The sequence below is a fragment of the Sus scrofa genome, chromosome 18, assembly GCF_054392235.1.
Source record: "Sus scrofa isolate SSC_HxYL_T2T_F1_AM1 chromosome 18, Sscrofa_HxYL_maternal_Yorkshire_Landrace_v2.0, whole genome shotgun sequence".
Taxonomy (NCBI): domain Eukaryota; kingdom Metazoa; phylum Chordata; class Mammalia; order Artiodactyla; family Suidae; genus Sus; species Sus scrofa.
The window spans coordinates 56,042,896-56,067,806 of record NC_139400.1 but is presented as its reverse complement, the minus strand read 5'-3'; the positions used below and the strand labels follow the sequence as shown (position 1 = coordinate 56,067,806).

Here is a 24,911-nt window from a genome sequence, read left to right as displayed (position 1 = left end):
GTCAGTAATAAATAGCAACTTAAGTCCTACGGCAATGAATTTCAACGGAGACAAAAGCACAAAATGAAAGATGCAGAGTCTGAACACCACGTGAGTGACAGGGAGGCCCATACAAGGCCTCTCTCCCTTGCAGACAAAGATCGAAATTCAATTCTTGCTTCAATTCTAACCTCAAGAAAACTCGGCTTATTCCCCACCCTGCTCTTTTTAAAAAGCAGGGATACTCGTCATGCAACAGAATCAATGGCTGTGTTTCTAAAGTCTTCAGGGATTCTGAACAAGAAGTTCTTGGCAGAGAGGTGGCGAACCCTTAGTGTCGCGTGAGTCGGACCCCAAAGTGAGAGGCCCACCCCTCCCTCCCGGAGGGGGAAGACACGGGTGCGCCTCCGGGGCCCTCAGCGCCCTGCTGAGCCGAGCCTCGGGGATTCGGACGCACCTGGGACCTCAGCCTGGCAGCCGCAGGCAAGGGCGCCTCCCCTGTCCTCCCGGGAGCTGGCGGGCCTCTGCCGGGTGTGGAATTTCGCCGCCGTCCGCACCTGCGGCCCGGGGGAGCTTGCGTGCAGGTGCGGGTGAGGGAGAGAGAGGGACCGCGGGCAGGCCTGGGGTGGGGTTGAGGGCGCCTGTGACGGCGACCGTGACCGTGGCACTAGGTAATGCATTCTTGGGTGACGGGCTTCGGGGAGGCGGCTGGCTCCTTGAGGTTTCGGAAGAAGTCAGCCCACGAGCTCTCCGACGTGTGAGAACTGGAAGCCAGATGGAAGGTGGACGAAGAGGACTAAACTCCGGCCCCGAGGGCATCCAGGCTCCTCCGCGGCCGCGCCCCTCGCCCCCACCCCAGACCTGGCCCCTCCTCCAGACCTGGCCCCTCCTCCAGGCCTGGCCCCGCCCCTGCCCTGGCCCCGCCCCCTCCGCCCGCCGCCTCTCACGCTCCTTCGAGGGCTTCCGGTTCCAGCGGGTCTTGGGCCCGGGCGTCCTCTCGCGTGGACAGGGCGGTAGAGGAGTGCGAGGCCCGGGAGACCTTGGTGAGGCGGGACCCTTCGAGGCACCCTTATTTCTTGCCCCCGCCCCATGGGGAACAGTGTGGCCTAGACCAGGGTGGCAGTGACAGGACTCAGCATGCGTGTCCCCTGGATGGCACCTGGCGGAGCCAAGGCTCTCCCTCTCCTGGGTGGGTGTGGACACGGCAGTGGCCCTACCCCGTCCCCGAGGACCTAGCCCCGCTTCCATTACCGAAGTTCCCCGCCCCCCTCCCGCCAACACCCTCCAAGAAACGAATTTTTTATTTTGTTTGGCGTTTTAGGGCCGCACCTGCGGCATATGGAGGTTCCCAGGCTGGGGGCGAGTCAGAGCTACAGCTGCCGGCCTCCACTGCAGCCACGCCAGATGCTGCGTGTGTGACCTACACGACAGCTCACTGCAGCTTCGGATCCTGAACCCAGTGAGTGAGGCCAGGGATCCAACCGAGACCTCATGGTTCCCAGTGGGTTTCATTACCGCTGCGACCCTACGGGAACTCCAGAGAAACGAATTCGAACCACGTTTCTGTGCCTGCAAGGCCGTGAGTTTCTTTCATGGCTGGAAACGGGGCCTCTGAGAAGAACCCCGATGTGGGAAGGGTCCCTTTGGGGGAGAGGCTGAAACCGCCTGTGGGAACCCAGGGGAAGATGGGGGTGAGAGTGCCCGCCTCTGAGAAGGGAGGTCTAACAGCACCTGCTTTACAAGTTTTTGATCAAGCCCCCAGTGGGTTTTCATTTCATGCTGTGCCTTCTGGGCGAGTGTCAGCTGACTTAAGGGAGACGGAGCGGGCAAGGCGGTAGTTTTGTATTCCTCGTCTGTTTCTTGTCTCTGCACCTCTTTCCGACTCCTGTAGTTATCACCACCAGCTAAGCCTGGAAGAGTGGATTTTCCTGGAGATAGAGTTGTGAAGTAGGTGAAGTTTGACCTTCTCTTTGACCCCTTTAACATATTTTTTCAAAAATTTCTCTGTGGAGGTCCACCGTAACCTTTTTGGCTGCTCCAGTGTTTTCAGGACGCCTCATTATCTTATCAAACCTGCCCATTTTATGAACCCAGCCTCCCAGAGCTTTCCATCCTTCACCTTTTCCCTATGTTTGATTTTCCTCCAATTTCTTCTTGGCTTGATTCTTCCTGAGAGGTAATATCTGAGTGTAATAGGTTTAATCAGGGATATCTGGTGGAGCTGTGTCACTAGCCATGTGTTAGATATATGGATAAGTAGCCACTAGCTGCTTACATGGATGGTTGTGATAGCAGGGAGGTTGAGGCAATTCCAGCTTATGTGACCAGGGTATATGGTGACAGCTCCAGGTTCTAGTGGGTTTGACTTTTTTTTTCAGGTCAAATGAGTGTTAAGGGTAGGAAATGTAATTATTTTTACCTTTGTTTTTTTCAAATAAAATTTACAGGTAAGAAAAAAATTTGTTGCCAGATTTTTATAAAACAATTGTTCTCTTGGGAACTGCTTTGCCATCCGAACGGTTCTCAGGGAAGTCAGGATTGGGCCTATTTGACCAATACTCCTTAGCCTAGGTTTTTATGATTTAACTCACACTGCCTCTGCCATCAGGTGATGTGTATGTGACCCCCCCAACGACATAAAGTAGCCTCCTACCCAGGTGCCCTCAAAATGATTGACTTCTCAGGTGTATCATGGCCATCATGGATCAGTAGCCTCAAATCACCTTTCTACTTCTCTTGCCACATATTGACTTTTTTTCACTACCTCATTTACCTTAATGGGTTTCTTGTTTGCTTTTTGCATCACTGGAAATCCTTCTAGCAGGGAAGTTGATTTGGAAGTGAAAAAAAAAGTGTGCTCAAATAATTGTGTCATGAGTTGACAAAAATTCCCAAACCACTAAAGCTAGACCTTTAACCTTTAAGAAAATAATATGCAGGAAATACATGATAAAGTAAAGCATGAATTATACTCTATAACTTTTTAATTTTTTTAAAATTTTAATTTTTGGGCTGCATCTGTGGCATATGGAGGTTCCAGGCTAGGGGTCCAATTGGAGCTACAGCTGCTGGTCTACACCACAGCCACAGCAGTGCCAGATCCGAGCCTCGTCCGCAATCCACACCACAGCTCACATCAATGCCAGATCCTTAACCCAGTGAGCAAGGCCAGGGATCGAACCAACAACCTCATGGTTCCTAGTTGGATTTGTTTCCACTGCGCCACAACGGGAACTCCAGTAACTTTTTATTTTTTTATTTTTTTTATTTTTTATTTTTGCTATTTCTTAGGCCGCTCCCGCGGCATATGGAGATTCCCAGGCTAGGGGTCTAATCGGAGCCGTAGCCACCGGCCTACGCCAGAGCCACAGCAACACGGGATCCGAGCCGTGTCTGCAACCTACACCACAGCTCACAGCAACGCCAGATCGTTAACCCACTGAGCAAGGGCAGGGACCGAACCCGAAACCTCATGGTTCCTAGTCGGATTCGTTAACCACTGCGCCACGACGGGAACTCCAACTTTTTATTTTTTATTGTTTTTTAAAAATGATTTTTATTTTTTCCATTATCTAAACTTTTTAAAAGGATGTTATAGAGACCTTTAATCAAGTGGAACTTGATAACGGATAAGATAAAGTTTTGAGGGACTTAGTACTTCTTGGCAGTTTTAAGTATTTTTATTTTGATTTTTTCCAATTTTAAAAATTTTTTTTATTTTACGGTTTTAATTTTTTCCGTTATAGTTGATTTACCGTGTTCTGTCAGTTTCTACGGTACAGCAAAGTGACTCAGTAGTACATATATATATATATATATATATATATATTCTTTTTCTCACATTATCCTCCATCATGTTCCATCACAAATAACTAGATATAGTTCCCTCTGCTATACAGCAGATCCAGTTTTATTGATATAATTGACATAGCAGTGTTTAAGGTGTCCAGCATAAAGACTTGATATACCTATTATGAATATACATGTAAGTGAATAAAGGAAAGCCTCACTCAAATGGAGTTGGAAAGCCCTAAGTGGGAGGTTTTACACACACAGTGCTTATCACAAATTACTTTTCCTAGCCGGAAAAAGCTTAATTTACATACCCCAGTAGGAAGAAAGATTTTCAGCCGATGAGAAATTGCTGCAACCCTAAAATCTCCAGTGAACTTTCAGATAGCCCCGCCCCACTTCTTCCTTTGCTGCATACAAGAACACGCCTTCCTTTGTTCTTCAAAATATGGTTTGCCATAGTTTCCATAGCCCAAGTTGCAGATAAGCTTGATTTTGCTAGCTAAACTGTTCCCTTGTTATTGTAAAGGTTAACGTTACTGGCTCTCAGAAGGGGAATCTGAAGGAGATGAACCCTGAAGAACCACTGATGCCTGGAACTGTGTGTGGTACCCACGGGATCCCTTTGTGCTCGTCACTTCCTTTGGTTCTGTAAGTCTCTCCGATTCACTCTGTCCTTCTGCTTGAGATCTCTGAGTTCATAGGCATCTGTTTTTGCTTTTGCGAAGGCATTGCCCTTTTGGGTACTCATTGGTTTTCTGACCCTCTGGTTTTGAAATATGGGATTCCAGTCTTCTAAATTCTCTCTACACGGTTTTCCTTCTGGAACCTCGGCTGATTTTAATGTTCAGTAACTATGGTCCCTTCTTATATGCCCATTTTAAATGAACCAACTTTATCAAAAATAACTGAGAGCTTCAGTATTCATTATGGGGAACTTTTGACCTCTCCAAACTTGTTTTTCTCAGGATGGAAGACCATGGCTCTAAAATTAAACTAACTGAATAGGATGTGTATTTTAATTGGTATCTGGAGACATCCAAGTGCATGCAAAACTCTGAAAATTGCCTCTTTACAAAGTATTTCTAAATTAACCAAGGCAAACAAACAATAATAAAAAAAAGACTTCCAAGGCCTTTTTCTCCTTTTCCGTTCTGTCTGAAACCATATTCCTCTTTTCCTTCTGCACCATCCCCACCTCTGTGCCCTTGTTTCCTCATTCCAGTCCTCTCACTGAACTCTTTTTTTCTGCCTCTCCCTCTCCTGCACCTAATAAAACCTGCCCCTTTAAAACCAGACCCTCTTGGAGTTCCCGTCGTGGTGCAGTGGTTAACGAAGCCGACTAGGAGCCATGAGGTTGCAGGTTCGATCCCTGGCCTTGATCACTGGGTTGGGGATCCGGCGTTGCCATGAGCTGTGATGTAGGTTGCAGACGAGGATCTGGCATTGCTGTGGCTCTGGCGTAGGCTGGTGGCTACAGCTCTGATTAGACCCTTAGCCTGGGAACCTCCATATGCCACAGGAGCGGCCCTAGTAAAAGGCAAAAAGACAAAAGAAATTAGACCCTCTAGGGATCTAAATGCTAAACCCTTCATTTTTTGTGTTCCCTGGACTAAAGCAGAACTATGCACCATAGTCAGAGATTTTCCGAAGTAACCGAGGATCCCCACAGGTTTGCTTAGGACTTTAATATAGTCATTCAAGCTTACTTCTGGTTCCTCTGGCTTATATAATCTAATTCATATGCTTGTCGATGAAGGCCAGGCCCAACACTGGATGAAAAAACTGCTCATTGGGATGGTCCTGAGAAGTCTTTAGAATTACTATCAGGAGACAGAGAAACCTTTGTGATTTGATTATGTGCTCAGCCTCAGGGAATTGGCAGGTGACTCTATTTGGCAATTACTAGGGCTTTCCCAAAGTCATTTGATTGGAATAAGGCTCAGGCTTGTACCCAGAAGCCCAGTGAGCCTGTGCATGGTTATCATAGCTGGCTCTTAATTGTCTTTAAAGAAAATTCTGGTCTTCCTTTAAATGTTGAGTCTACTTGGGTAGCCTTTATGTTCATTAATGCGCTGAACCAGAATCTTTTCTTTCTTTTTTTTTTTAAATTCTTTTCAGGGCCACACCTGCAGCACATGCAAGTTCCCAGGCTAGGGGTTGAAACAGAGCTGCAGCTGCCAGCCTACGACACAGCCACAACAACTCGGGATCTGCTCTGTGTCTGCGACCTACTCCACAGCTCACTGAAACGCCAGATCCTTAAACCACTGAGTGGGGCCCGGGATTGAACCTGCGTCCTCATAGATAGCAATGCCAGATTGAAGCTGTATCTTTGACCTACACCACCACTCACAGCAATGCTGGATCCTTAACACACTGAGTGGGACCAGGGATTGAACCCCCATCCTCTTGGATACTAAGTTGGATTAGTTTCTGCTGAGCCAAAACTGGAACTCTACAGACTCACTATTATTAAACAGCCGCTGCTTTGGAGTACGGAAATGGTTCAAATAGTAGGAGTCTCAAATAATTATCTCAACAGATTTCTGTGTCTAAACCTATCCCCTCTAAGAGATACTCACCCTTTATCCCTAGTTCCTCTGGCTCTCTTCATTTATAGAACTGAGACTTCTTAGAAAAATATCACACTGGAGTTTCTTTCTGCTGAAAGGGAAATAATTCTAGAATTTGATTCCAGCAACCAGAATAGCTGACCGAGTGAATCAGAATACCCTTCCACATCTTTTATTTGCTCTGGCAGCACTAGAGCTAATTCTAAGAACACTAATCATTTGTCCCTCATGGATCAGCAGCCGCCTTCCTTATGGGCAAATTTCTCAACCGATAATGACAGAATCCACAGTGCCCCTCCTATTAAGATCCAAACAGGTTGGAGTTCCCATTGTGGCTCAGCAGTAATGAACCTGACTAGTGACCATGAGGATGAGGGTTCAATCCCTGGCCTTGCTCAGTGGGGTGAGGGTCTGGCGTTGCCGTGAGTTGTGGTGTAGGTTGGTGGCTACAGCTCCAATTCAGCCCCTAGCCCAGGAACTTCCATGTGCCTCGGGTGTGGCCCTAAAAAAAAAAAAAAAAAAAAAGACCCAGGAGTTCCCATTGTGGCTCATCAGAAACAAATCTGACTAGCATCCAGAATGTAGGTTCAATCCCTGGCCTCACTCAGTGGGTTAAGGATCCAGTGTTGCCATGAGCTGTGATGTAGTTTGCAGATGAGGCTCGGATCTGGCGTTGCTATGGCTGTGGCGTAGGCTGGTGGCTGTAGCTCTGATTGGATCCCTAGCCTGGGGACCTTCATGTGCCACGGGTAGAGCCCTAAAAAGACCAAAAAAAAAAAAAAAATCCAAATAGGTCTCTCAAAGCCTCTTGCCAGAATTAATCAATATTCTGTAAATACCCTCAGGGTATTAGCCTAATAATAGAAGACTGTAAGACTCAGGGCCTCATTCCCGCCACACCCCTACTTTACCTGTAAAGAAGCCCAGTGGCTGAAGATGGACATTTGTCCAAACTTCTGAGTCATAAACAATATTGTCATCCCTTGTCACTCTGTGTTCCTAATCCCCATACTTTTATTAGCCTCCAACACCAGTGAAAAAAATTTTTGCCGTAATTGAAATCAATTAATTAGCCCCTTCTTTAGCATCTCTGTGGATAAAGCTAGTCATAGCTCTTTGCCTTTATTTGGAAAGGACAATAATACACCTGGACAGTGGTGCCCTGGGGTTGTACCGAAAGTTGTTCTTACATCTCACAAACCTTAAAAGCTCATTTAGGTAATATAAAATTTCCTGGAGGCTCTATTTCATTTCAATATGTAGCCTTGCTTCTCTGCTCCCCCTTTCAGCTCTTCTCACAGGAGAAAGCTTTTAGCCTCAAAGGGACATAACCTCTCTAAGGAGAAACTACAGTTTGTTCAAACCCAAGTTTGCTGCTTGGGGCACCTGATATCAGAGCTGGGGCTACACCTGGATCCAGATAAACTTTGTGGCATCTTGAACTTAGCAAAACCCCAAATCAGATGTCACCCATATAGTTTTCTGGGGTTGGTTGGCTTGTATCCAAACTAGATTCTTAACTTTTGTCTCATGATCCAGCCTTTATGTGCCTTACGAAGGAACACCAAACCTGACTCTATTACTTGGGAAAATCGGGATGATGTAACTTTTAATATGTTAAGGGAAAGCTTGAAAAAAGTCCCTGTCTGTGGTGACTCTAATTATCAACTTTTCCTTTTCCTCTTCATACATGTGGAGGAAAGTGCTTTTGGAGCCTTTTCCCAGAAGCACGAGGACCCCCATTGCTCCATAGGGTGCTACAGTCAGGAGCACAGTCAGCAGACAGACCTTGTTGCCTTCACCACCCGCCCCAGCTCTCACCTCAGGCCCTTCCAGCCCCATCCTTTTGGTTAAAGCAACTGAAGAAAGAGTCATGGGATTCCCTGTGATAATTTTTTTTTTTTTTGGTCTTTTTAGGCCACACCCACAGCATATGGAAGTTCCCAGGCTAGGAGTCTAATCTGAGCTGTTGCTGCCAGCCTACGCCAGAGCCACTGTCATGCCGGATCCATAAACCACCGAGTGGGGCCAGGAATGGAACCTGCATCCTCGTGGGTACTAGTCGGTTCGTTACTGCTGAGCCACGACAGACACTCGCCTGTGGTGATCTTGACCTTTGTCTGCCATACAGTAGAAATGCTCCTGAATTCTCATTACACTCAACACTTTCAAGCCGCCGTCTCACCTTCTACAAAATCCTCTTGCTAATTGCACCTCATGTAATTTGCTCTTGTGACCGTAACGCCATCACCCTTCTTTCCTCCTCTGAAGACGATTCACCTTGTGACTGTTTGATCACCTTTTGACCCCTTGGGATGATGTATAGAAAATTCCCTTGACTAATGCTGAGTTTTCATGGTTTACTGATGGTTTTTATTTAAAGGATGAAAATGGTAAATACTGTACTTCCTTTGAAGTTATTGAGGCAGAACCTTTGCCTTTGGCTGCCTTGGCACAGCCAGCTGAGTTCTGCCTTGGGCTTGCACTCTAGCTAAGGGCAAAATCGCAGACCTTAGTTGATATGCTTTTGGGGTTGCTCACAACTTTGGAATGCCATGAAAATAGCAAGGTTTCCTTACTCTAATAGGGTTAAAATTTAAAATGGCTCTTGTGTCCAAAATTTATTAGATGCCATACTCCTATCAGCTGTTTTGGCTATGATTAAGGTCCCAGGGCATTCTAAACTCAGTTCCCTGGAGGCTGAAGGAAATCACTCTGCTGATATTTCCACCACAAATGCTGCTTTCAAAGGAACCAACAACCAAACCTCTTTTATGGTCTAAAGTGATGTTTCTTCTAAATGATCATAGAGAAAAATTGACCAGAGGTGCCCAACAGTTGGCCCCAGATAAGGGAAAACAATATTGGGAATCTAATAACTGCTGGTGCTATAAAACGAGAACTCTGGTTTGGACCAACTAGCAATCCATTCTTACCAGAGACTCTAAAATTCCCATTACTGACAACTGTACAAGTATGTGACCATTGGTCTGTGGATAAAATGATATTGTTTATGAATCAGTATTGGTGGGGAAATATTAATAAGGCTACATGAAGTGCTTATTTTGCTTGTCCCACCTGTCTAAAACATAGTCCTAGGGAACCTGTCTGCACTGCCCCAGACACTTTAAATTGTACTATGGACCATTCAAGTTGTGGCAAATGGATTTTATATAGCTCTCCACTGTCTCATGGCTATAAGTGTTTTAGGTTTGTTTGTTTTCCCACTTGGCCAGAGCCTTTCCATGTAAATAAACTACTGCCTCTTCTGTGGATAAAATACCATTTGGAAAATTTAACCCTACCTATGACCACTGGGGGGCCAATTTTACATGTTAAATATTATAGCAAGTCTGTACTGTTTGGCCAGTCCCACAGCATTTTCCCAGTACTTATTATCTTTCTTCAGGACTAGTCAAATGAACAAGTGGTGCCATCAAGACTCAATTGACAAAATATGTGGAAATCCTCCAAATACCTTGGCCAAAAACATTGCCATTGGTTCTTCTAAATCTCAAGTCCACCTTCACTGAAACTCATAAACTCTCACCCTTTGAGATAATTGCTGAGTGCCTCAAGCATCTAGCTGCTGCTTCTTTTTATCCACAGCCAATAAAAAGAGATGATACTTTAGTATTACAGAGTGTATGCTTCAATATTATGGGCATTGAAAATAACTGTGCTTCAGTAGAGCAATCTTTTCATACTGTGGAGACCAAGACCTCAAAACACCACACTTCGTAGCCAAGAGGTTTTGCTTATCAGAAAAGACGTCTCCACAAAGACTCTTTTCAACTGCATTGGGAAGGTTATTATAGTGTTACTGACCAGTTCCTGCATTGCCAAACTCAAGGAGTTGACTCCTGGATCTCTGTATCTCATCCAAAGAAGCCTACCCCTCCTCCCATCCACCTCCCTCAAAAAGGAAAGCCCTAAACCCTGACTAGACCTTACTCCAACTGGTGACCTCAAATTGAAGGTTTCCACAAATTGAAGTGGATGAGAGATGAAGTAAACAGCTTTCCCAAGGTGACTGGACCAGGCCTCTGCACCATTTTCTCACCATTGCTTCTTACCTTATCTTCTTCCTCTCTCCTTGGAAAGATAGTGCTTTGTCCTTTTTTTTTTTTTGGTCTTTATAGGGCTGCACCCACAGCCTATGGAGGTTCCCAGGCTAGATGTCTAATCGGAGCTGTTGCTGCTGGCCTACGCCAGAGCAATGCCAGATCCAAGCCGTGTCTGCAACCTACACTACAGCTCACAGCAATGCCGGATCTTTAATCAACTGAGCGAGGCCAGGGATCGAACCCGCAACCTCATCGTTCCTAGTTGGATTCGTTTCTGCTGCACCATGATGAGAAATCCCTGAAAGACAGTGCTCTTATCCAAATGCATTTCCCAGTCTGTTGCAAAAAAGAGAAACCTTTCTGATTGTTGGATCTGTCACTGGGAACTCTGATTTGTTCATGATGTCAAACACCCTTTGGTCTTACTGTAACCAATTTTTCTTTAATCCTAAATGTCATTGTTAATTATACCCACATGTATATTACCTGTTATGTTGTTATGACTGGGTGTCCTCATACCTTATTTCAGTCTTTCCCCCAGTCATGCTGAACACCTCCACCTTTGTCGGTTACACAACCTTCACTCCCCCACATTCTTTTTCTTTCTTTCTTTTTTTTTTTTTTGTCTTTTTGCTATTTCTTTGGGCCGCTCCCACGGCATATGGAGGTTCCCAGGCTAGGGGTCTAATCGGAGCTGTAGCCACTGGCCCAGGCCAGAGCCACAGCAACGTGGGATCCGAGCCGTGTCTGCAACCTACACCACAGCTCACAGCAACGCCAGATCGTCAACCCACTGAGCAAGGGCAGGGACCGAACCCGCAACCTCATGGTTCCTAGTCAGATTCGTTAACCACTGCGCCACGATGGGAACTCCCCACATTCTTTTTCTAAATACAGTCTGCCCCCATGCACCCAAAGGAAATACAAACAGGCTGACTCTTCTTTGCAAGGCTTTTAGAAAGAACCCCTTTAAGATGGAATGGTACCTCACAATGTTATTCCAGTTCCTCTTCTTCCTGGCTTGAAAAGGCCAATCAGGAAATTACAGCTAATAGGTTTATCAATAACCACACCTTAGCTGGAGTGCTCTGTGCTATACCTGCAGGTACTAAAGGCTTCAAGGTCCTTTAGTGTCCTTGATTTTGTGTCTCTTTTGTCTTTGGGTTTCCCCAAGAACTCCTTCTTAAATAAAATCTGCACTTTTCGGGTCTTTCAGATACTGTTACTATTATATTAGAGCTTGTTTATTTGTTTTGTTTCATTTTTGGCTTCTTCATGGCATATGGAGTTCCTGGACCAGGGGTCAGATCCAAGCCACAGTTGCGACCTTCACTGCAGCTGCAGCAACACCAGATGCTTTAACCTACTGTGAAGGGCCAGGGATCGCACCTGTGTCCTCGTGCGCCAGAGACACTGCTGATCCAGGTGCGCTGCATCGAGAACTCCTATGTTAGAGCTTGTTGGTATAGTGGTAAGGCGTGGGGCAGGCAGTGCTCTATAATATTATGATTGAATCTCAGTCTTACAGTGGGCCTCTGTTCCTGGACTGTGATCTTTACAAGGGTTTCTTAGCTCCAGTCCCCTCCCTCACCACCCTCCCAGATGGGATAAGCCTCTGGTAGTCTTTTCTCCTAAGGAGAGTAGGCCTTCATTATGAAGAACAATCTGGGCATGTTTTTATTTTATTTTATTTTATTTAAAAGAATTTTATTATAGTTGATTTACAATGTTTTGTCAATTTCTGCTGTACAGCAAAGTGACCCAGTTGTGCATATATATATACATTCTTTTTCTCACATTATCCTCTGTCATGTTCTATCACAAGTGACTAGATGTAGTCCCCTGAGCTATACAGCAGGATCTCATTACTTATCCACTCCAAATGCAACAGTTTGCATCTACTAAGCCCAAATTCCCAGTCCATTCTGGGCATGTTTTTAAATGATTTCTGTTTCCCTACCCTTGCCAAAACCAGGAAGAAATGTTTCTTGTTCTTTATTATGAGAACCTGGTGGGGTTCTTGGAGGTAAACCACAAAAGAGAAAACCCTCTAAGACTACAGTTTCCAGAAGTTTTTCACTCTCATTCTAATCTACACTTGGTTTCCAGAAATTCATCAAAATTATTATTTAAGTGTTACCACCAGTTTATGGCTCTGCTCCAGGAGCTTCTGTTCCAGGTAAGCAGATCTCAGCTGTAATTTTTTGATTTTACCTGTCTCTTCAGGTTTTAGGATGATAGTTTGCCTTCTGATCTTAATTCTCTGATAGGTCCAAGAAAAGTCATTCGTTTTCAGTTCAGATTTTTGCTTGTAAGGACAGGATTGATAACTCAATCACATGTCAGAATTGAAACTAGAAGTCTATTTTAAAACATCTTACCATATTAATTTCATACCCACTGGCTCTAATATATGGGTAATTTCTGCTTCATTGCTTTATCTCTTATTAGGTACTTTTCTTTCTTCTTTGTATGTGTAGAAGTTTTACTGTCCTATGGACATTATCGATATAATCTGTAGAAGCTTTGGATTATGTTATAACCTCTAAAGAGTATTGAGTTTTGTTCTTGCAGATGTTTAAATTACCAGCATATTACCTTGATTTTGTTGAGGCTTGGTTTTAGGATTTATGAGGGTGGGTCTTTTCCAATTTTGCCCCTACTCCTAGAGCATGGCCTTTTTTTTTTTTTTAAACAATACTTATTTTTTTTTATTTTTTATAAATTACTTAATGAATTTGGAGTTCCTGTCATGGTGCAGCAGAAATGAATCCAACTAGGAACCATGAGGTTTCAGGTTCGAACCCTGGCCTTGCTCAGTGGGTTAAGGATCCAGCATTGCCATGCGCTGTGGTGTAGGTTGCAGATGTGGCTCAGATCTGGTGTTGCTGTGGCTCTGGCGTAGGACGGCACCTATAGTTCCAATTCGATCCTTAGCCTGGGAACCTCCATATGCCTCGGGTGTGGCCCTAAAAAGACAAAGAAAGACAAAAAAATTACTTAATGAATTTTATTACATTTATAGGTGTACAACAATCACCACAACCAAATTTTACAGCTTTTCCATCCCAAACCCTCAGCGCATCCCCCACCCCCCAACCTGTCTCCTTTGGAAACCATAAGTTTGTCTAAGTCTGTGAGTCAGTATCTGTTCTGCAAAGAAGTTCACTGTGTCCTTTTTTCAGATTCCACATGTAAGTGACAGCATTTGATGTTGGTGTCTCATTGTCTGACTGACTTCACTTAGCATGATTATTTCTAGGTCCATCCATGTTGCTGCAAATGCCGTTATTGCTGTCCTTTTAATGGCTGAGTAATATTCCATTGTGCATATGTACCACATCTTCTTGATCCACTTCTGTGTCGATGGACATTAGGTTGTTTCCATGTCTTGGCTATTGAAAATAGTGCTGCAATGAACATTGGAGTACATGTGTCTTCAAGTCTTGGTTTTCTCTGGATAGATGCCCAGGAGTGGGATTGCTGGATCAAATGGTAGTTCTTTTTTTTTTTTTTTTTTTTTTTTTTTTTGTCTTTTTTGTCTTTTTTGTTGTTGTTGTTGTTGTTGTTGCTATTTCTTGGGCCGCTCCTGCAGCATATGGAGGTTCCCAGGCTAGGGGTTGAATCGGAGCTGTAGTCACCGGCCTACGCCAGAGCCACAGCAACGCAGGATCCGAGCCGCATCTGCAACCTACACCACAGCTCACGGCAACGCCGGATCGTTAACCTACTGAGCAAGGCCAGGGACCGAACCCGCAACCTCATGGTTCCTAGTCGGATTCGTTAACCACTGCGCCATGACGGGAACTCCAGTAGTTCTATTTTTAGTTTTCTGAGGACTCTCCATACTGTTTTCCACAGTGGTTGCACCAGTTTACAATCCCACCAACAGTGTAATAGGGTTCCTTTTTCTCCACACCCTCTCCAGCACCATTCTGGAAACCACCTCATCGTGGTTTTGATTTGCATTTCTCTAATAATGAGTGATGTTGAACATCTCTTCATGTGTTTCTCGGCCCTCTGTATGTCTTCTTTGGAGAACTGTCTGTTTAGATCTTCTGCCCATTTTTGGATGGGGTTGTTTGTTTTTTTGGTATGGAGCTGCAGAAGGTGTTTATAAATTTTGGAGATGAATCCCTTGTCAGTCGATTCACTTGCAAATATTTTCTCCCATTCTGTGGTTGTCTTTTCATTTTGTTTAGGGTTTTCCTTTGCTATGCAGAAACTTTTGATTAGGTCCCATTTGTTTATTTTTCTTTTTATTGTCAGTACTCTGATAGGTGGATCTGAGAAGATGTTGCTGTCATTTATGTTAGAGAGTGTTTGGCCTATGTTTTCCTCTTAAAGAGTTTTATAGTATCTGGTATTGTATGTAGGTCTTTAATCCATTTGGAGTTTATTTTTGTGTATGGTGTTAGGGAGTGTTCTAATTTCATTTTTTTCCATGTGGCTGTCCAGTTTTCCCAGTACCACTTGTTGAAGGGGCTTTCTTTTCTCCATTGTATATTCTTGCCTCCTTTGTCATAGATTAGTTGACAGTAGGTGCATGGGTTTAATTCTGGGCTTTCTATCCTGTTCCACTGATCTTTATTTCTGTCTTTGTTCCAGTACCGTATGGTTTTGATGCTTGTTGCTTTGTAGTATAGTCTGAAGTCCGGGAGCCTGATTTCTCCAGCTCCATTTTTCTTTTTCAGGATGTCTTTGGCTATTCTGGGTCTTTTGTGCTTTCAAACAAACTTTAAAATATTTTGTTGGAGTTCTGTGAAAAATGTCCTTGGTGATTTGATAGGGATTGCATTGAATCTATAGATTGCCTTGGGTAGTATAGTCATTTTGATAATACTGACTCTTCCAATCCAAGAGCATGGTATGTCTTTCCATCTCTTTGTGACATCTTTGATTTCTTTCATCTGTGTCTTATAGTTTTCAGAGTACAGGTCTTTTGTCTCTCTAGGTAGGTTTATTCCTATGTATTTTATTCCTTTGGATGCGATAGTAAATGGGATTGCTTCCCTAATTTCTCTTTCTGATCTTTCATTGTTAGTATATAGAAATGCAAATTCTTAGAAAAGTACAATCTTCCAAGACTAAATCAAGATGAAATAGAAAAGATGAACCGACCAATCACAAGTACTGAAATTGAAACTGTGATTAAAAAACTTCCAACAAACAAAAGTCCAGGGCCAGATGGCTTCACAGGAGAATTCTATTAAACATTTAGAGAAGAGCTAACACCTATCCTCCTGAAACTATTCCAAAAAATTGCAGCAGAAGGGACACTCCCCAACTCATTCTGTGAGGCCACCATCACCCTGATACCAAAAGCAGACAAAGATACCACCAAAAAAGAAAATTACAGGACAATTTCGCTCTTGAACATAGATGCAAAAATCCTCAACAAAATACTAGCAAACCAAATCCAACAATACACTAAAAGGATTGTACAGGAGTTCCTGTTGTGCCTCAGTGGAAATGAATCCGACTAGGAAGCATGAGGTTGTGGGTTTGATCCCTGGCCTCACTCAGTGGATTAAGGACCTGTGGTGTAGGTTGCAGATGCAGCTCAGATCCTACATTGCTGTGGCTATGGCGTAGGCCAGCCACTGTAGCTCCAATTCAGTCCTTAGCCTGGGAACCTCCATATGCTGTGGGTGTGGCCCCAAAATGAAAAAAAGAGAGAAAAAAAGGATTGTATATCATGATCAAGTAGGATTTAGCCCAGGGATGCAAGGATTCTTCAATATCCACAAACCAATCAGTGTGATACACCACATTAACAAACTGAAGAATAAAAAAACCATATGATCCTCTCAATGGACTCAGAAAAAGCCTTTGACAAAATCCAACACCCATTTCTGATAGAAACCCTTCAGAAAGTGGGCATAGAGGGACCCTACCTCAACATAATAAAGGCCATATATGACAAACCCAGAGCTAACATCATTCTTAATGGTGAAAAGCTGAAAGAATTCCTGCTGAGATCAGGAACAAGACAAGGATGTCTGCTCTCACCACTACTATTCAACATAGATTTGGAAGTCCTAGCCACGGCAATCAGAGAAGAAAAAGAAATAAAAGGAATCCAAACTGGAAAGGAAGAAGTAAAACTATCCCTATTTGCAGATGACATGATACTATACCTAGAGAATCCTAAAGACTCTACCAGAAAACAGAGCTCATCAGTGAATTTGGCAAAGTCGCAGAATACAAAGTTAATACACCAACATCGAATGCATTTCTATATAGAGCATGGCCCTTTAAAAAGGAGTCTCACCTGACTGGCCAGAATCTTCACCAGTCTCTCTCCTCTAGCTGGGCCTGAATTCCAGTGTCCCCAGCATAGTCAGCGTCCAGAATCCCTATCTCTGTTTGGCTCTCCTCTTCTAAGCTCCCTAGAGTCTTTCTATGTGTTTGAGAGCCTATCCCCACCCCCACCCCTGCCCATAGTGTTCTGAGTCCAAGATCTGTGGGTCTTCTTTGAACTTCTGGGATTTGATAACTCCTAACTCCTACTTTTTCCTCTGCTTCCCTTGCCCTGGGGTATTAATCTGCTTACTGTCATTATTTTTTCTATTCTCCTTTTGCTCACTGAGGCCTTTAATATCAGTATAATCAGTTTACTATATTAAATTTCTTCTGCTGAAATGCCTAATTTGGGTTTTTTTTTCCTAACTACACATATCACACCATGTGTAGTTAGGAAAAAAATGTTGAAAAGAAACAGAGTGAGACTTAAAGTACCATATCATTTATTTAAATTAAACACAAATAATGATGCAATCAAGATGGTGACATTGGTCGTTGCCAGCTTCACTTCTCTTCACAAGAAGCTCTATAGACAAGACGCCTTGAGAAGATACCAGAACCTGGGAGTGAGGCTGAAGCACCTTCACACCCACAGAGACTGAGAAGAACCACATTAGAAGGGTAAGAACAGCTGCTACACTGCCCCTTCGTGGCTGGCACAGTGCCACACTGTTAAGTGGGCCCCACAGCGGAGCCCACCCCAATTGCTGAACAGTTTGTAGCCTTGCCGAGCAGGGAGCGCCATGAGTCACCGCACCCACTTGCAGAGCATAGCCTGCCCTCCTCTTGATGAAGAGGGAATCTGGACTGTGATCTTGCCTGACCTCAGAGTACAGCCCCACCCGACAATGGCCCTCCCACCCAGCAGCACTGACAGAGGCCTAACTAATCACAAAACCCAGCCTGTAGCCACTCCCAACTTCAGGGCACAGCCTATGGCCTTGCCTGATCCTAGAACCCGGTCTGGGTCTCCATTGGCCTGTGAAGCCCTGCCTGCAGCCCTGCCTGAAGAGAGTTCTGTCAGTAGCATCCACTGGAAAGCACACCCTGAGACCCCATCTGATACACAGAGTAATGGAGCAGAATTGAAAGCCCAGACATAAACCCATGCAAATATGGTCAGCTTATACTACAGGAGAGCTAAGACTATTCAGAGGGAAAAAGATACTCTGTTCAATAAATGGTGCGGGGAACCCTGGATATTCATAAGGAAAAGAACGAAACTGGACTCCTGTTTATACCACTCACAAAAGTTAACTTGACATGAATTAAAGACTTAAATGTAAGACCTGTAACCGTGAAACTCCTGGATGGAAACACAGGGAAAAACTCCTTGACATTGGTTTGGAAACAGTTTTTTAGATGGTAGCAAAAGCACAAGCCACAAAAGCAAAAATAAACAGATACGCAACAAACTAAAAATCTTCTGCCCAGCAAAAGAAACAATCAACAAAATGAAAAGGCAGCCTTTGGAATGGGAGAAAATATTTGCAAATCATATGTCTGATAAGGGGTTGATAATCCAGTATAAGATCCAGGAGCAATTCAGCAGCAAAGAAATCCCAAATAATTTCATTTAAAAATTGGCCACGCACCTGAATGTACATTTGTTCCAAAGGAGATATTTAAGGTACGTGAAATGGTGTTCAGCACTACTCATCATCAGGGAAATGCAAATTAAAACCAAATGTCATATGACCTTACACCGTTAGAGTGATTATTATAAAAAAGACAAGAGACAATAAGTGTTGGCGAGGATGTGGAGAAAAGGGAACCCTTGTGCAGGTTGGTGGGGATGTAACATTGGCATCGCCACTATGGGAAGCAGTATGGAGGTTTCCTCAAAAAATTAAAACCAGAACTACTGTGTGATAGAGCAGTCTCACTTCTGAGTATACATGTATCCAAGGGGGCTGAAATTACCATCTGGAAGAGGTCACTCTTCTCTGCGTCCATTGCAGCAGTATTTACAATAGCCAAGAAATGGAAACAACCCAAGTGTCTGTTGATTAATGAATGGATAAAGAAAATGTGGTATATCTATATCGATATAATAGACTTAGTAAAAAGAATTTGAGTATCAGCTTTTGTGTGCGTATTTTAGTCACACACATCACTTTATCAATATATGTCATAAATAAGTACACAACTACACATGTTGGTGGTAAAATATGCACATTAAAATGAGAAGCAGGGAGTTCCCTTGTGGCACAGTGGGTTAAGGATCTGGCATGGTCACTGTAGTGGCTAGGGTCGCTGCTGTGGCTCAGGTTCAGTCCCTGTCGGGAACTTCCACATGTGATGGATACAGCCAAAAAAATGAGAAGTATTGGAGTTCCCGTCATGGCTTAGTGGTTAACGAGTCCGACTAGGAACCATGAGGTTGCGGGTTCGATCCCTGGCCTTGCTCACTGGGTTAAGGATCGGGCATTGCCGTGAGCTGTGGTGTAGGTTGCAGATGTGGCTCGGATCCCGTGTTGCTATGGCTCTGGTATAGGCCAGTGGCTACAGTTCCGATTAGACCCCTAGCCTGGGAACCTCCATATGCCGCAGAAGCAGCCCTGGAAAAGGCAAAATGACAAAAAAAAAAAAAAAAAAAAAAAGGTATTATATATTTATATGTACTTCTTACCAAGTGTCTTCCTTTTCCCCCTATTTATTTAGTCCATAAAAATTAATTGAACAACTACTGTATGTCTAACATAGGGGATGCAGAGTTGAAAATGTCTGCTTCCTGATTTCAGAAAACTCTCCTGTTTAATAAACTATTGGCTTCCAAAGTGAGGTTAACTATTACCAAGATGGCATAAGATGATCCACTAGAGCATGGAAAAAATGTTAGAACTTATATTCATTTTTGTCCCAAATTTCTGTTTTATATTTTATACTGAATTCTATTATTTCAGTACAATAAAAGAAGGGTATGAGGAAAAAGGCTCTCATATTTTTCAAGGAAAAACAAATTGGTACAACATAAAAGGAAGGCAATTTACCAACATCTATCAAAATTATGACTCTAGCATTTTGGCCCAGGAATGCTTCTAGGAATTTTTCCTACATGCATGCACACATAGGGCTTGAAAACGTGCACAATAGGGCTCTAAGGCACACAGAGATTATTCAGTGTAATGTTATATGTAACAGGAAATGATTTGACTTAACTTAGACGTCTACCAAATAAATTATGTTATTTCCTTGCAAGGGGATACCAGGCAGCCATTAAAAAGAATGATGACACTTTTTATATATTATCTTGTAATAACCTCTGAGAAAAAAAAGTGCTGAACAGTTGTGGGGCCGTTTAAGTAGCAAATGAAATCAATTACATGTTTTCTTATGAATTATATGTATAATGTATTATATACACACACACACACACACACAACCGTTCTTATATATGCATGGACTATTTCTAGAAATAGACAGAAGAACCTGGCCACGTTAGTTGACTTTGAGAAGGGGAAGTGATAACTGGACCTCGAGGGAGGGAGGTGTTTCACCCTGCTTCTTTTTTGCACCTTTTGCATTTTGAACCACAGTGCCTGTTTTTTGCAGTTGGATGTTTTGGAAGCAGATGCTGAGATGGAGTTTGAGGTACAAGATGTTTAAGATCAATAGCTGTGGAAGGCAGGAAAGGAAGCAGGATAGGGCAGAGGGACAAGTCCATCTGTGATAGGAACTTGACAAAACCTTGGCTAACCTCCTGGGGAGCTCTGGAGCACGAACAGCCCCTCACAGCAGTCCCAGGTTGCATGGAAAAGGTCTTTTTACCCCTGCCTCAGTCAGATGTTGGATGCATGTGGTCTGGGAAGGGTGTTATAGTGGGGCCACGTACCTCTTTGCAGCTGAAGCAGTCCCTGAGCCTACCTGAGCTGACAGCTTGGGCCACAAATCTTTTTATTTTTATTTTTTTAATCTTTTATCTTTTTGGGGCCACATTTGCAGCACATGGTGGTTCCCAGGCTAGGGGTCAAATAGGGGCTGTAGCCGCTGGTCTACACCACAGCCACAGCAACGCCAGGACTGAGCCATGTCTGTGACCTATACTGCAGCTCATGGCAACGCTGGATCCTTAACCACTGAGCAAGGCCAGGAATCGAACCCATGTCCTTATGGATACTAGTCGGGTTTGTTACCGCTGAGCCACGACGGAACTCCCGCCAATCTTGCTTCAGAGGGAGGTCTAGGTCGTGTGTCTCAGTGATGACACTACTTTTCCTGCCCGAACACTTTGCTGAGAATTTGGGTGGATGTAACATCCTAACAAAGTGTGAGGGAGGACAAATCATTTTCAGATGAATGTCTTCCAACACTGCACTTTCCAGGCGCCTCTTTCTACCTAAACGTTTAAGTCACTGATGTTCCCCCTGTTCTTTGAATTCTAAGGCAGTATTAACTGATGCCAGTGATATAATCATGGTTTTTTGTTTCTTGTTTTTTTATTTTAGAAATTTGAACCCATGTAGAAAAAAATCCTGAATATATTGAAGGTGGTTGCTTCTAGGGAATAGATGTTGGGGTGGATGTGGTTGGGGCTTGGGACAGTTTTTCATCTAACTAGGGCACTTTGAGAGAGAAAGGAGCACTGTTAATAATTACACGGGGGTAATAAGCAGAAGTCATAACTGCCCTTGGAAACCTGGGATGCAGTCATCCTAATTATAAGCTTTACGGACTTCTTTTGACTTTTTAAACTTGAGCATGTATTTCTTAGCTCAACATAAAATTAATCTTCAGAGAAGGCTGATGAAATTTTAGAAGTCAGTCAGTACAACTTCACACATAAATTCAGTTAGTAGAAGCAGTAGAAATGACGTCTGTGAAAATCACTTTTGGTATTCCCATTCGATGTGTAACCATCCAGGCTCAAACACCTTTCCGTGGCTCACGTGAGTCCCATATATTACTGGGCACCTATAATTGTTAGAAACTTTTTTCAGAACTGCTGGTTTGTAACATTCACCGATAGGCGACATTACCCAAGCCTTTCTCTGTGTCTGGACCTGATTTTAGATGTGCCTCGCCTTCATTAGTCCAAAAGAAGTGACACCTCGGCCCTGGCCCTCCTCAGCTTTTCGGTGCCACGGTGCTGTGTTTCTTGGTGTTGGAGTGGACAGTGCCCACAGACCTAAAAAGTGAGGAGAGCAGGTTGGCTCAGGCTGAGAAGCAAGACTTGAGAAAGGATTTAGTGGCTGGGGTAAGGTCAGGAATAACTGTACAAGGAAAAAGCCTTATCAAGTTTGATTGGCAAGTGAGAGGCTCATGCATCACAGAAGCCGAGGCCTTCAGTGATGTATAACCATTGGCTCCATGCCTGCTCCATTCTTCTGTCAAGCTGCCACCATCGCCCTCCTGGTGTCCTGTGATGTAGAACGTGGCCACGATTGAGGCGAGAGAAGGTTGAAGGGGCAGTTGTTAAAATGTCACCCATGCAGACTGAAATCCAAGGGGCTTAATTTACCATGATGTGTTTTAATTAATTAGAGTTAAAAAGTGAAGAAGCTGTGGTTTCTAATCAAAGAAACAATGCTTTAGTTACTGAAATGCAAGTGGGTTAATTGGGAGGGACAAAAATTAATAAGGTCAAAAGGTATATTAAGACAAAATAAAACATCTTTGTCACAATTAGATCTGTAATTGGTTTGCGGTTAAAAAAAGTACATATAGAAATTAAAGAGTCAAGTGTAAATGTTTTAGCATTTGATTGATCTGAGACTTGAGTGAATATTTCAGTTTTATGATAAATACAACCTTTGCATTCCACTGTAGATATTTTAGTGTAGAAAGAATCTTGTTGATTCTTAATGGGTACTGTCCATTTTGTTAGTTTAGGTATCCTGCCTTTCCTTAAGGATATACTGATTCTCTGATGCTAATAATCCTTAACTCATAGCTAGACTCAGGCTGCAAAAATTATGTTTGCTTTTGCCTACTATAAACTGTTGAATTGTGATGATGGTATATTAGTTTAAAATTTTAAAGTTGTTAACTGAGCCTTAAGTTTGCAGTATATTGTACAATATAAAAAAAAGAGACTCTTAAAGACTTTTTGCTTTGGTGGTAGTGGTGGTGGTTATTGTTTTGTCTAAGAATTTAAAATTAGTTATGTACAAATGTGGAGCATTTTCTGCCCTCTAGTGGTTAAAAACAACTTTGCAATTATCAGTTACAGTTCAGAGCTTTAAATTACAAGGGAAAAGCAGTTTGAAAATTATGTAGGTGCCTTGTAGTTAGTTAGTATTGCTGCTTATTTTGAGAAAGAGAAACATTGGTTTTATATTTTATTAATCACAATATACCATTGCCTGGGAAACTGGCAAGAAGTAAGATAGATTTGGGAATAATTTTTCTTCAGGATTAAAATAATATCTCTTCATTTCTTCAAAGAGAGTATTACTTCCACGTTAGTCTCATTGTAATATTATTCCACTCCTCATTCTAATAGTGATTTTCTTGTTTGACTCCTTTAATACTTTATTTCATATATTTAGCAAGATACTATTGGGAATGAGAATACCTCCCATTTCCTAAGCTACACATGGGATAATGTATATTGACTTTGTGTATTATTGTGAGAGGAAAACTTCATGATATATGAAAAAAAAAAAGGGCTCTGGGGAAGAATGTGATAGAGCCCTAAAGTTCAAAGAAAAGTCTATGACATAGTATATGACTGGCTATTGACCATTCTCTATTTCTCAGAGAAATTAAACTCTTCGTTTTCATTACTGTTCTGAAATAAATGTGTCCTTCTGTCTGACGGCTAACAGAAGCCTTTGCTGTGCCAGATATCTCTAAAGAAGCACTGTCTTCTGCCCCAGGTTAATCCACAATATTATGAACTAGTGAGGTGACAAAATAGTTGAGGAGAAAAAAAGATTAACAGCAATTATTTCCTTTCAAAATAAGCTTCAAGGGAATGTAGGAAAGATTTAATGTTCTGGTGAAAAGTCTGATATTCCTAATAAGTCTGACAGAATTAGGTCATCTCTAAAAAGCATCAACCTTGTTGCGTCAGAGACATTTTTCTGGAAGGCAAAATAATGTTAAAGCTTTGGGTATGGTTATTTAAATATGAATAGTGTGCGTATAATTAGAGAATAGTGCCAGACTGTGTAAACAAGGCAAGTGAAATGTGCTCAACGCCACTGAATCGTCCACTTAAAAATGATTAAAATGGTCAATTTTATGTTATGTATATTTTTACCATGGCAAAATAGAATACATAAAGGCAAATGAAATCTCCCTGATTTTTTAATACTTTAACAGTGAATAAAATGAGCAACAATCTAATAAACATTTTGGGAACTCAGGGCCACTTCCTAAGTAATAAGGTAAAATAAACATTGGGAATAATGTTCACCAGATAACATTTTCCTAGTTCAGTCTGACTCCGAGCAGCAAAGCGACTGTATTTTCCACAGAGCATTTAGTAACAAACATCAATCTGTGAGAAGCAGGGAACGGCTGTTAAAACCAGAATCCTCCCTCACTTTATTTTGGAGGGCTGGGACAGGCTTACTTCGGATTTATTTTAATTCCTTCCTTGTTCTGTCCCACTTCATAATGGGATCAGGAAGAGACTGCAGACAACCAAGGCAGTGGGAGCCCTATCCAGGCAGAAGTGTATTCACTGATGCATTTTTCCTGCTCCTCTTGCCATAACTGCATATTTCAGTGGGTCTCTTGACCAGTTCATTTCTCCCACTGAAGCAGAAATTGATAGGTGAGTTTCATCCGCAACAGTAGCACTTTACTACAGGGAAAAAAGAAAAAAAAATCACTAGTTGTTTCTTTGGAATCTAAGTAAAAAGTGGTCCAGCATTTATTCTGTGATGTTTTGCCTTTACGATCATTTATTGCTGATAAGGTAAGCAACTCCTTGCCTGCTCTTAAGGTAGGTACCTTAGGGAAGGACAGAGGTAAAGCTGTCCAAGAATACGTGGTCTTTTTTCCTCTCCCCTCCTTTCTTCCTCTCTCCCTCCTTCCTTCCTTCCTTCTTTCTAAAATCTGTGTATAATGTTTAAAACACTGAGGATTTCTTCCTGGGCCCCAGTGCACTCATGTTTTCTTTTTAAAAGCTTAATTCAACAAATGTTTCCTGAGTGCTTAATATATCTGAGGGCTGGCTGGGAGGTGGCTGATGGGGTGGTGGACAGGATAGTGGTTGAAAGAGGAAAATGCAAACTTT

General features: G+C 42.9%; 2 protein-coding genes and 1 long non-coding RNA gene across 3 annotated transcripts in view; 2 read left to right on the top strand and 1 right to left on the bottom strand.

Annotated features, from left to right (window-relative positions):
* Positions 1-2,135, bottom strand: part of SPMIP4 (sperm microtubule inner protein 4) — a 43,736-nt gene extending 41,601 nt beyond the window's left edge. Inside the window, exons 1-3 of the mRNA XM_085005681.1 lie at positions 2,099-2,135; positions 1,711-1,907; positions 437-743 (exon numbers count right to left, since the gene is read on the bottom strand). The gene's annotated coding sequence lies outside the window, so the exon portion shown is untranslated. The remainder of the gene's footprint in view (positions 1-436; positions 744-1,710; positions 1,908-2,098) is intronic.
* Positions 654-24,911, top strand: part of LOC110257556 (uncharacterized) — an 83,603-nt gene continuing 59,345 nt past the window's right edge. Inside the window, exons 1-3 of the mRNA XM_085005581.1 lie at positions 654-736; positions 875-1,022; positions 4,301-4,422. Of these exons, the coding sequence (XP_084861707.1) occupies positions 654-736; positions 875-1,022; positions 4,301-4,422 (353 nt within the window). The remainder of the gene's footprint in view (positions 737-874; positions 1,023-4,300; positions 4,423-24,911) is intronic.
* LOC146395066 (uncharacterized) lies at positions 13,119-18,803 on the top strand. Its single transcript, XR_014834138.1, has 2 exons — positions 13,119-13,909; positions 14,228-18,803. It is a non-coding gene; the product is annotated as an uncharacterized LOC146395066 (long non-coding RNA).